This window comes from Paramacrobiotus metropolitanus, unplaced genomic scaffold (genome assembly GCF_019649055.1).
Source record: "Paramacrobiotus metropolitanus isolate TYO unplaced genomic scaffold, Prichtersi_v1.0 Parri_scaffold0000003, whole genome shotgun sequence".
Classification (NCBI taxonomy): Eukaryota; Metazoa; Tardigrada; class Eutardigrada; order Parachela; family Macrobiotidae; genus Paramacrobiotus; species Paramacrobiotus metropolitanus.
This window is the reverse complement of record NW_026570223.1, coordinates 2,211,317-2,224,154: the sequence shown is the minus strand read 5'-3', so window position 1 is coordinate 2,224,154 and position 12,838 is coordinate 2,211,317. Positions and strand designations below refer to the sequence as shown.

Genomic DNA, 12,838 nt, shown 5'->3' with positions numbered 1-12,838 from the left:
AAGTACAGTAATTAACGCGACAGCGTATCTGCACATTGTACATTATATTATGCATATGGCACAATACAATAATTATGGTAATCTACGAATGCTATGGTCGCGCATGAGTTGGTGATAATGTATGGTAGCAATTGTAGGAAGAACGATTGGAAATATTGTAGCCTACACGTATTTTTGTTATTGAATGACCGATTATTTTTGCTTTATCGTCGTACAAACTACAAAGTCACGAGACACCAGGCAAGACTTTACTTTTTATTCACCACAGAAATGTTCTGGAGAACTATAAAGTACAAAATTTTCGACAGGTTCGAATAAGGTATGTGATTACACCTTTACAATCGTAGCAAAAACTTCAGTCATTTACTGATGAGGAGAAAAAATGTGTGCAGCGGTGGATTAGAATACTGAATAACTAAAACAATAAATACATGGAGAAGTTAAACTATTACACAGTGCGTGTCGTCTGCGTTTTCCCGTCGGTAGTCACTAATCGTCCGCGGCCACACCGGCTTCTCGGCTGTTTTCCCGCCATCCGTATAATACACCCGCAGGCATGTAATATACTGTTCGAACGTCGCCTGTTCCACGCCCCGAGAATCAGCCCGCGTCTCGTTCCACGTGTACATTGCATCGTGACCTTGTGTCCGCTCTGCGCCGCTGTTTGTCTTCAAGCTGACGCTTTCGGCGGTGACAACATGCACCCCGCTATTCCGCACCCACTGGTCAATGCGCTTCTGTAGCAGCGTTAAACTTTCGAATTTCGCCAAATGTATCCACTTGCCGGGATCTTGCAGCAGCTCCGGTTCAAACAGGTGACAGCGCATCGTCGAGACATTAACGGACGATGGGATTTTCATCGATTTGGCACACGTTATACGTAGAAAGCGCAGATAATGTTTGTGAAAAGGAGAACTCTGGTAGAATGTGGAGTAGATATTCCGAAACGGCACACCACCGATAGATCGACACTGTAGCGTCTGCATGTTGAGAAAGCGATACTTGTCCGGCAGTGTCGCCAAGCAATCAGTGGCCTTGTCGAAAACCGTACTGAACGGCTCGAATTCTGCCTCACTATCCGCTAAGCCTTTACTTTTCAGCATGGTCGGGAAAATATCCATAAACACAATCTCCTCACCACACGGTTCACCGATGAGATAAAATACACGGAAAAACTGCAGGACCGTGTGCGGTTGTGAGGAGTTACTGGAGGCGGCCTGTGTCCAACTGGACGCATCGACATCAACCTTGCCCTGTCGCAAGCCCCGCATCTCCACCGTCTGCACGTTGATTAGTCGTCCCGGGACGGGATTGCGTTTCAGCCAATTGTTGGCTTCGTATGTGAGATGATCGAGTGTCGTCGCGGCGCCGCGGTCTTTATCGATACTGGGAAGTATGGAGAAGCAGCCGATTTGTTGGACCGTGGTCCGGCTGGTATCGGTACAGGGTTGTGTCCAGACGCGCAGTCCGGTGACGAAACCGTTGTGGATTTCGCCGTACAGGACAAAATCGGTCTTATTAAAATCCCTGACGCCGTCGTGCGTCAGATGGAAGGTGACGGTTTCGCAGTTGACAATCTCCAGGGTGGAATGCGCGGTCAGGAAATCGTTGGCTTTTTTTATGGTAGACGAGAAACGCTCAAATGACGGCCAATGCGTGATCGTGCCTGCTCGGCGCATCGATGGAACGAAATCGTGAAATGTCAGCCCGGATGGATTTGTGCCAACCGGTGACGAATTATTGTTAGAGTTTTCCATCATAAAATGTAACTTTGTCAAGCAACAACCAAAGCAGATTTTGTAAACAGCAGTTTGGGAAGTCAGATTTTTACTGGAAATCTTGTGATTTTGACTGCACTGCCGAATGCTGCTAGTGCTATCAGCGACTGCAAAATGAGCGTGCAAAATCTGCGCTTTTGTTTGTTTTGATGCAAAAGCAGACTGGACTCAGCGGGCGCAGGTTCGGTAATCTAATCACCAGGGTAGATAGCTAGGACATCCATTTACCGAATCAAAAACACCGATAGAAATGAAAATACACTACGGTGTACACTGTATGTACAGTGCTAAGTTGCTTGCTGTGTGAAATGGAACATTTTTAAGGAATTACTGTACGTATGGCCGTATACGCAATATGTGTGCATATTGCATAAAAATCAAAGCAGTACTCCGTAAGCACAGAGTGACCTTTATGACATCTTTTAGCAACGAACTTGCGCATTCGATGTTCCCTGAATTTAACAGACAATGGGATATTTCATTTGTGTCTTGGTTATATAGAGAACTATCATATTCCGTAAAAAATGAAACTACTGCAGTCTGTACGCAATGTTACTGCTACTACGTAGTTCACAAACTACGTAATGCCGGTAGCTCAGTTACTAATACAGTTACCTGGTGGCTGGTATACTGTAATTTTGTGCTAATTGGAAGTCAACAAATCAACATTCACTTTTTTAACATGAATTTGGCTCTGTTCTTATATATACTGCTTTCGGTTTACGAGTATCATATACCTCGATTTTGTGGTATCTGTACTGTATACCTAACAATAAAAAGTGCTGAATTGTAATCAAATCAATTTCCAAGCGGTCTTTAATACCCCTTATTCAATATCACGAGTTAAGGACCAGATCCAGCGATCACTGTCAAAAACCAGAGTAAACCATTATCAGCACAATCTGCAATCGCTGATCAACTTGACTAACCAATAAAACAAATTAAACACTATATACACCTACGACAAATTACTCTACAGATTCCACAAACCATACCGTCTACACATTCTACATACATAGTAATATCTTTCAGACTTTCAGTACCCGACTATTCCCTCCAAATCTCTGTGGAACGATTAAAAAAATCAAACAAGAAAAACAACCTTCCATTACACCTGAGAGACAAAACATCAAAAGCCCTCTAGTTCACCGGAACTAGAAGAATGCATTATTGACCATATTGTATTGCTTGCGCGGTAACGGGGCAGTGGATGGAACGTTGGCAGCGGATCGGAAAATGGACTTGGTGGCCTGCTTGACAAACCAGGACTTTTGTGGCGTTTGCGGTGCGGACTGCGGCGTCGTGGCGGCGACGACATGGGCCGAGGTGGGCGTCGTCGTGGTGGTGTGTTTCGGCGGAGCGTGCGGCGGCAGAGCGGCCGTGGGGGACGGCGAGGACAGCAATGCGTTCTGGAACGCCAACGGGACCAGCAGCCGCGGCTGGAGATTCTTTAACCACGACGCCACATCCACGTTCAACAGTTCATACCGCACAACGAAGGGATGATCCAGGAGTTTGCGATATTTCGGTCGGCGTTTGTAGTCTTTGGTCAGGCTGTCAAAACAAAACACGTAAGTATCGATCTACACATATCGCAAAAGCCAAAAGCGGTGACGTTTGCACATCGCACAAGACAATTCAACTTGTATAATGTGTACAACTTCTTGCACACGGGCATGTTTAGCCGATTCAAAATAGATATCGATTTGATTTGATCGATATATACAATACAGTAGCAATACAGTAGCATATCATGGTGATGAACCTTTTAGTGAAACGATGCAATTAATAGCCGAAACGGCAGCCGTAAACCACTAACTACGAGTAATAAGCCATCACTTACTCGTACGTATGACAATAATATGCTATACTGCGATCATAAATGCGCCATTAAAGTTAAAGTGTTCTAATTCCACTTTGCAGTATCAGGCACGTCAGAACGCAAACGCAAGCCCCTTTGAAAACCTTTTCTACTCGGCTAAAAAACGCGTTGTACTTTAAAGAAAAAAAGGGACGCAATTACTCTGCCAGTGCTAACAAATTTAACTTTATTAGCGCCCATAAATTATTCTTCGCAGACAGAAATCCGCCAAAAGAAGAACTATTCGCAAAAGAAAAAAGTGGCGACGTGATTTCCTTAACAGCTTCCAGCAACGAACAGATGCGTCTCCAATGCATACGTATTAAACAACAGCAAGAAAAAGCACCAATTAACTGGCCCTTCCCGACATTTGCTGTACTTAGCATCACAGGCAGAAGCACTTACCAGTCCTTGACAAAGGCACAAAAATCCATCGAATATCCTCGATGAGCCGGCAAGGACGGCGGAGCATCTTCAATGATCCTAGTCAACACTTCAAAATCCGTTTTACAATTCTTGTACGGAAGCTCCCCAGTGGCCAGCTCCACTAAAGAGATACCAAAGCTCCATACATCAGCACGGATATCATAATCAGGCCGGTTAGGATCAGCGGGACAGATCCGCTCGGGCTATGTATGCAAATCATAATGAGAAGTGAGAATGCGGTCTCAGAAAATCAATCGTCACAGGAACGATGCATCGTAATTCTGCCATCCACTTACCGCCATATAGGCCACACAGCCCGCACAACGCGTTTTGGCTTTGGAATCCACTAAACGACCACTGATACCGAAATCACATAATTTAAAGGTACCTGCAGCGAAAATAAAACATTTAGCCAATAGCTCACAAAATATTTCCGCATTAAAAATATTAATTGCAGATTCACTTCGAGATGACCGCAATAAAACATTAACCGCTGGATGAAATGTAATAATTAAAGTCATCTACTGCATTCTATACCTTTGGAATCAAGCAAAATATTGGACGGTTTCACATCGCGATGTATCACACCATGGATTTCCTTTAAATAATCTAAGGCCTTCAAAACCTAATAATCAGCACACAGAGATAAATTAATTCACAAAAAATACAGTAAAACGACCGCGATAAAAAATGTTTAGCCTTCTTACCGAAACAGTCATCTTTCCCAGAATCTTCTCAGGAACGGGGGCATGGGTGCGCTGTATTAGCTTTTCCAAGCACGTTGTCATCATTTCCATGCAAATCCAGACTTCCGCCTGTGTAAAAATTGGCCATTGAAGGAGGATCATTCGTCAAAGATGCTTATTCTATCATTTAAGTGAATTAGTTGATCATTACAGGCCAGTGCAGCTGTAGCTGTCAACTATCGACCATGAGCCACGGCCAAGGCGTTCCCAAGATTAAAAAATGCTTAATGATGTAGGGTGCAGTTCATAAAGTGCTGGGAACGAGCACAACCGCTCCCACCAACTGTCAATTTCGCATGAAAATCATCGCAGTATCATTCCCCTTCTTATTCTAACAAAGTGACACTTGATATGGGAAAAAACTCGCTACATTTGCCAAAATGAAAACTGAGAGACTGAGGACATACCACATTTCGAAATTTCAATGCCAGATCTACAATCTACCGTTTTCTCTTAAAAAAAGCCTCATCATGTACAAAAATCATATCCATGAAGCCAAAGGGGATAAAACTTTTGCGTTTACATAGCATATTGACCAACCGTTTTCTTTTGATTAATTGGTGCTCATACAACTTGCTCACTCATGGACTAAACAAATATTATCATCAAAACAATCATGCAGCATTTAGTCAAACCGGAACTATGATTTCCCAGGGCAAAGTCAAATGAAATCGATGACAAATTTAATTTTACAAAAAAAGTAACAAGCCATTATAATGCCTTCCACAGGGAAAAAAATAATCAATAATATGTCTGTGCCAACACCGTATTTCCGATATTTTAATTACCTTAGATTTACCATTTACACATAATGCCACTTACGTCAGTCACAAAACATCCCACGCACTGCACTATATGCGGGCAATCATGGCTTTTGAGCACCACGTCCAAATCGCGAATAATGCGCTTATTTTCTTCCCGATTCCCGGACTTACGCATGATCTAATGCCAGAAAAACAAATCAGCCGTCGCGCAGCACACACGCACACATAACCACCACCACACGAATCAATAGTCCGTAATCCAATTTGAAATCCATTAAGTCAACATACTTTGACAGCCAGGATGTCTCCGGTTTTCTTGAAACGCATCCGCACCACCGTACCACATGTCCTGTTGCAACAATCCAGCAAAAATTGCAACAAAGTCCACAAGCAAAAATGGATTTATGGAAATGACATCACGGCCAACCGTACCCGTGTCCCAGTTCACCCAAATTTTCCAAATCGTCGATTTTGGATTCGTATTTCATTCCACGTATGGTTATTATATTTGTCTTCTTCATAATTTCACCCAATTTTTCTTCGTACTCGATTCTATAACATAATAAATATATGAGCTTTAAAAACATAACATCCTGCCATAAAAATATCAAACTTTGTAAAGTTTTAACCCGTAACGAACTGCAAAACGTTAACAAACGTTATTAGTTTAAAATGATATAAAACTAAATTTTAAAATTCCACATTTTGTGAAGTTTTAATCGGCGCCAAACTGCAAAATGTTAATAAATCATTATCAAAAATTTAAAATGGTATAAAATTAAATAAAACCAAATAGCACGGATGAATTACCTGTATGCTAAACTGCTACACACAAACTATTGTACAGGGAACACTTACTGGTGATCATCGGTTTTGGCCGAACTTATTGCTGCGTTTTGGAATACGCCAGGCGGAAGCGCAGAACTGGCTAATTCCAGCCTGCGCTGCCTGGTTAAGCGGAAGGAATCCCGAAATCCTAACAGGGACGGCTCGGCTGCTTCATTCTCCATATCAGGCGTAATGGCGCGGCCCAGCGCAGGTCCCACGGTGGTGTGTGATGTCATCAGAACTGCAAATCATCATTATCGCCATCACTGCCATGTCGCAACTCGCAAGCTCGCACCATACAAACAAGATAATGGCGCCTTACGGGGCTTGACTTTTTTGCGCGTCACCGACGGGCTCAACAGATTGAAATTCAACGGAGGCTTCTGGACATTCTGTCCACTGTGCGTGAATGTGCCATTTTCACTCATCTGATTCTCAGCCTGGATTCGCTTGTCCAAATCGCGAATCTTCGCTGCCAGATCCAGACCTTCCTCGCCATCCATGTCTCCGTAGACGAAGAAAATATGACGAACAGAAATCCCTCACTTCTAACTACGGATCCATGGTGAATTACGGACAACCCAACTGGATAAAGAGAAAATGCAAACTCGTAAAAGAAAACGATGACATCTAAATTGGCATCGCGCTCAAGCTGTGAAAGAAATTCACGTGCACGAAAAACAGCGTAGACCCTGTCGTCACAGCGTAAATTAAACATATCACGTAATCGACTAATCGGAAGGAACCAAAGCTGTCACCAAGTACACCAGCGCCAACAAGTGAAAAGAATGGCTTCGTCGCGGATTTCCTGGGGCACACGTTTACCCAGCTATTCTGAAATTTTCCTTGGTTCTGTTTCTCCTATTTTATAGTATTAATCGTAAGCTTCTCCATATAGTGCACTCGAACAGCGTCTCATTTTCTTTACATTAAGTCGCGTACGTCTTCTTGTACCGCAGATAGTAAGCCATCGTTTTCAGTTTTTAAAGCTGCGGGAGCTGTTATTGTGGATTGTTAGCGCTAAATATTTTGAAGGTGGCAACTGTTAGACGAAATGTGTTATCGAATTCCATCTGATTCAGTTGTTCTGTATTTGCTATCCTAAAATTGCACGCTGTGACTCGATGATAATGTATAAAAGCTTTCATAAATAAAAAAAAAAAAAATCGACTAATCGTGACATTTCGTATCTTACGCGATAGCAGCTCCGGCTTGCCTGGCACTGGCAGGCTGGCGGAAGCGCAATCGATGGCAGGCTAATGGGTACAATTCGGCTGTGCTCCTGTTAGCGCCAACCGGAAATCAATCGGCTGCCGGTTCTTTCCCTACTTTGTATGCCGTAATTTGACTACTGTGAGTTATTAACGTAAGTTTTATCAAACCAACAGTGGTGCATTGCTGTATTTCAAAAACTTATTGCATACATTTGTATCTTGTTATGGTTGTCACAATTTTATTTCTGAATTCCTACTGCTCTGTAGCTAAATCGAATGTGTTCCAGACCGGAAATGTTTGCTACGGTTTAGCTAATACGCCGGTGAACGAAAGATGAAAAAATCTGGACACAGGAATCCATAAATACATACGATATGTACAACTACATTAGTCTTATTTTAAGCCACTTTTTGATACATACTATTTAGAAGTGCTTATAATTATTATGAAAAATGATAAGTAATTCCAAATTATACTCGTAGAATGTTTTATTCTTATTTTTGTACGATTAAGTACATCTTACTGAATGGAGGCCTCACTGCAGTGAGTGCACATCGCACAGTGCAGGATTAATGCCTTATTAGCCTACCAAATATCGTTACAGAAAATTATTAGCGCTATTCTTGTGTAAATGTTTCTTTGTAGTGCTGGCTATTTAAGAATTCCAATGGCAATGAGTAAACTTAATCGAAAAACAATAATGCACTATGCAGTATGCCTGCGGGAATTAAACTGAACCAGTTTTCTCATTTTTCTTCTGCTGACTACTATTGAACAGCACATGGTGACTGGTGGAGCTAGCGTACGAGGTACGTACTCATTCAACTTTGCAACCCGCGATTTTGCCATTGATTACGTTTTCTTTAACTGATTGCCAAAAGTCGCCATGTGATATTCAACATTCATTGGAGCATTTCCAGTCATATAAATGGCGCACAACTGCTTATTCCGTCTTCTTAACCACGCCGGGCATCCGGATAGAAATTCTCTATACAGTATTTTATCGAATTTATCATTCAGGGTGCGGAATTTACAAACAGCGGCCTTCGACATGCCCACGGCTAAGACATACCAGGTGCGGAAAATCTCTTCATCTTGACCATTGGTCATGAGCATTTCATCATCCATTATGGTGTTCTATGTAGGAGGCGATCGCCGCCTTGAACACCTTACAAAGCAATGCGCAGGTGCTGGAAAAAGCCCGCCGCGAACGCAGTCGCAACGCGGCCAACAATATCAAATGGATGGAGAACCTGCTGCGGTATCTCGATGTTGAAGTAAGTTTACGCAGATATGCAGCACTTATCTTGTATGATTTCGCTTGGAAAATTATCGTTAGCCCACTGGTTGTAGCCTTCCGATCTGGACAGGTTGAATGTGATACACATTAGCGGGACGAAAGGGAAGGGCTCGACGTGTGCCTTCACCGAGAGTCTCCTACGGCATCTCGGCTATAAAACAGGCTTCTACAGTTCGCCGCATTTAGTGGCGGTCCGCGAGCGGATCCGGATTAATGGCCGGCCCATCTCGGAGGAACTGTTTACGCAGTACTTTTGGGAAGTCTATGGACGGTTGATTCGCGCCTGCCAACCGGACGAGATGCCACCGTATTTCAAGTTCTTGACGGTTATGTGTTTCTACGTCTTCTTGAAAGAAAAGGTATGAAATCTTTTCGAAATGCATACGACCACACAATTTAAAAATGTTTTCTTAACCTTTTATTTTTCAAGTTGCCCTGTTGGGTTTTTTTTTTATTTTTTTCGTTCAATATCTTATACAGTAAACTCTGTGAGATTGAACAACTGCGAATACTGAACACCCGCAAATTTTGAACGCTCGGCAAGGAACGGCAGCGTTTTTTAGACTACGAATGCTACTGCGAATATTGAACAGATGCTTACATTGAACGCTTTTGAAGGAACCGCAGGTGTTCAAATTACACAGGTTTTACTGTAGTTTTGTCAGTTTTTCCTTGCAAATTTTTTATGTACCTAATAGATATCTTCGGAACGAGCGGTCATAAGGTTTGATTATCAAAAGTTATCTTCGAATCGCATCGCTTTATTTTATCAGAACCGATCTTTTCACACCAAGCAGTATTTTTTACTGTATTGCGCTCGTATATTTTGTCTGTCCAACAGGCAACACTGAGACCACATTCTTAATCTTAAAATTGCAGCGGTTCCATGTCTGTTTCTTTTTTCCCCGAGCCTACAGTAGTATTTATGTTATGATGCATTTTGTTTTGTTTCTTATTGCATTTTGTTTTGTACGTATCCTTTATTTTATTCTACGGTTTTTTACCTCTTTTTTTTTATGACTGCAATGATAATAATAAGAGTCACTTAATGAAAACTGCTAATGTATACTGCTGTACATTTTCATTTTATATTGTTAAACCATAAAACAGGAGAAACGAGGTTTTCCAGTATTGGTCGGCTGGGAAAAAACGGCCGTAAACATCGATTTCCGTGAAAAGTTACTGTGCAGTTCGTTGTTAGTTTTGTAATCACTGTCACCGGTGATTCACATACATTTAGTAATTTTTGGAACAACTTTAATGTTTACGAGATGGTGCCGACAGGCCGGTCTGTTGTATTTATATAGCGAGCGCACTTTCTTATCGAACTTTCGTAACAACAAGTACTTGCGAGCAAATTACGATTCAACAGGTGGCACAATTGTGCATAACATATCTGTAGACTGTAGTTATTCAACCTTGCCCAAGGCGGCGTCCATCCTCGCATTTTGTGAAGAGGTTTCTTTGTTCCCTGCTCATCATGGGAACAACATTGCTTACGCGATAGGTCATACTGTGATATGGCACTAATGTTCTTCGCTTCCGACTTGACGCTGCGCATAGAAGCACGCGGAAGTGCGTCGTATCTGCAGAGTAATGTACACGAAACTGTCGACGACGTTTCTGTGGAGAGCTGCTTAATGTTGATGACGCTCTCATTCTTTAGATATTAATGCTAATACGTAAACGGCAATATTATGGCACGTGAAACATTTGTGCATTCCCAGTAGAATTTCAGTTAGGAAAGAGCAACGCCGATGATGTTGCAGATTAATTTACTAACGCATACGAGCGCTAATGCAATTAATAAGCACCAACAATTGAAAGAGAACCACTTCTTATGCACGTCATTTAAAAGGCAGCAGAGACAGGCGCCAGGTTATAAACAGGTCCTTATTAGTTTTCCCGTAGGTGGAAACGATAGAATTACTTCGCTTTCGTAATATTGGTCGGCGTTTATTTTAGTAAATTCACTGTATTGATATTTGCTGTAATGAAACAGATCGGCTTTCTCATTTGACGAGATTCTCTACAGGAATTTCCGTTCGTTGCAGATCGAAGTGGCGGTAATGGAAGTCGGGATCGGCGGCGCTTACGACTGCACAAACGTGATCCGTAATCCCGTCGTCTGCGGGGTGACCTCCCTGGGTTATGACCACATGCCCATTCTGGGGAACACATTAGCGGAAATCGCCTGGCATAAAGCGGGCATCTTTAAGCGAAATTGCCCGGCTGTCACGGTTACACAGCCTCCCGAAGCCATGGCAGTACTGCAGGGACGGGCAGCGGAAATTGGTGCCGCGCTGTCTGTGTCGCCGGATCTGTCGGCTTACGGCTGTCCATCAGGCCCGATCCATCTCGGAATTGAAGGCGCCATACAAAGCCTGAATGCATCGCTGGCGCTGCAGCTGGTCAAGCTCTGGTTGATGAGGAAGACTGACAGTGTCAATGAGACACTGGAAAACTGGGATTCCGATGAGGAAAACGTCTGTCTCTGTAAAGAAAACAGTGAAATCGAAAAGCAAAGTGCGGAATCAGCGGAAATAGAGAAACCTGTAGGAAGTGTGAGCATTTCGAAATTGGAAAAACCTGCGAAAATTCCCGACGTTCTGGAAGGATACAAGTTATCAAGTATATTGGTGAATGCATTAGAAAGTTGTGTCTGGCCGGGAAGATTTCAAACTATACGGCGAAATAATGTTCAGTATTATCTGGATGGAGCCCATACGAAAGACAGTGTGGAGTATTGTGCACAGTGGTTTAAGAAAGTTCAAGAAACACAGACAAGTGCACGGAAATTCCTGATATTTAATTCCACAGCGGATCGTAAACCGGAAGATCTGCTACGTCCGCTGGTAAGCTGCGGCTTTGACGCGGCGCTCTTCTGTCCGAATATTCTGGGCGGAAGTGCGGGAGCAGGAGATCTGCTCAACTTCACAGTTAATCGCGACCACCAGATGGCCCGATGTTCTTTGCATGAATCTGTATGGAAATCGCTGTCGGATGAGCGATGTAGCCAGTGTTTTGCGACGGTAGCGGATGCGCTGAGTTGGATTGAAGGACAGGCGCATGGTGATGATGAGCATGTGGGGGTGCTGGTTACCGGAAGTCTGCACTTGGTCGGCGCAGTATTGACCGTGTTGGATCCGTCGTTGCACAATACACTGTAGAATTTTCCAAGTGATTTTTGTTGCTATTCCGGTAAAATTGTGGTAACAGGAAACTTTGCTGGCTAATTTACATTGCATGTTTGAAAAAGCTTCCTGTACATTTTGTGCATCGTGTATGCCGTTTAGATGTTTAAATGAATGATTCTGGTACGGTGAAATTCCCAAATTGCACGACGCAGGCGTTTATCATGTTAGGTGATTTATACTTGTTCGAACTGTTATATAATGGAAGCTCATTCCGCATGCAAGATTCCAAAGAAAAAACGTAATTTACGTAAATTGCAGCTCAGTTTTTCCCTTTAATGTTTATCAGTACAGGAAATGCCACCAATTTCGTAAGTGGAGTCACAGTGGCCTAATTCGCAATTAACGGCTTCAGCTGCACAATGGGACTCCCGTGCTTCCGGTTAGACGTTACGAATGTCCTCCACAAGCAGTTTAAATATGCAAAAACGTAACTGTATTGTGCTTGCATTTTGTCATATGATCCTCTCTCTCATTAGGGTGCTTTTACGGAGAAAAAGCATTACGCTGCTCACTCCTGGGAAATATTGCTGAAAATGGGGTACATTTAGTATGCACACATTAACCAGACTTAATTGTCCGGTAAGGGTCAGCCGTGTGTCAATAATAATCCTTCAGGGATTGCTGCAAAATTCATGCGACCAATTACGTACTAGAGGAGGCACGTAGTTGTTGCGGCTTTTAGTGACCTTTTCCTACTTAGTTATATTTACTTGCCGGTTACCG

General features: G+C 42.8%; 3 protein-coding genes across 6 annotated transcripts; 1 reads left to right on the top strand and 2 right to left on the bottom strand.

Moving 5' to 3' along the window:
- Positions 1-248: 248 nt before the first annotated feature.
- On the bottom strand, positions 249-1,913 carry LOC129595913 (uncharacterized). The gene has a single exon (XM_055493049.1). It carries the CDS (start codon positions 1,758-1,760, stop codon positions 441-443), a length of 1,320 nt encoding a protein of 439 aa, XP_055349024.1. The 5' UTR covers positions 1,761-1,913; the 3' UTR covers positions 249-440.
- A 663-nt stretch (positions 1,914-2,576) lies between these two features.
- On the bottom strand, positions 2,577-7,304 carry LOC129598520 (dual specificity mitogen-activated protein kinase kinase 7-like). Its single transcript, XM_055496477.1, has 10 exons — positions 6,726-7,304; positions 6,434-6,644; positions 6,008-6,127; positions 5,864-5,924; positions 5,634-5,753; positions 4,773-4,880; positions 4,603-4,690; positions 4,362-4,453; positions 4,045-4,268; positions 2,577-3,332 (listed from the first exon to the last, which is right to left on the bottom strand). The coding sequence occupies exons 1-10, from the start codon at positions 6,904-6,906 to the stop codon at positions 2,933-2,935; spliced, it is 1,605 nt and encodes a 534-aa protein (XP_055352452.1). The 5' UTR covers positions 6,907-7,304; the 3' UTR covers positions 2,577-2,932.
- On the top strand, positions 6,519-12,357 carry LOC129598500 (folylpolyglutamate synthase, mitochondrial-like). 4 transcript variants are annotated; one of them, XM_055496457.1, is made up of 6 exons: positions 6,519-7,756; positions 8,264-8,427; positions 8,639-8,693; positions 8,764-8,895; positions 8,972-9,277; positions 10,973-12,357. In XM_055496457.1, the coding sequence occupies exons 3-6, from the start codon at positions 8,670-8,672 to the stop codon at positions 12,086-12,088; spliced, it is 1,578 nt and encodes a 525-aa protein (XP_055352432.1). In that variant the 5' UTR covers positions 6,519-7,756; positions 8,264-8,427; positions 8,639-8,669; the 3' UTR covers positions 12,089-12,357. The 4 variants fall into 4 exon arrangements, with proteins under 4 accessions (XP_055352432.1, XP_055352423.1, XP_055352441.1 ...); XM_055496448.1 differs by having other exon boundaries at positions 6,519-8,427; XM_055496466.1 differs by lacking the exons at positions 6,519-7,756; positions 8,264-8,427 and having other exon boundaries at positions 8,446-8,693; positions 8,989-9,277.
- Positions 12,358-12,838: the final 481 nt, after the last annotated feature.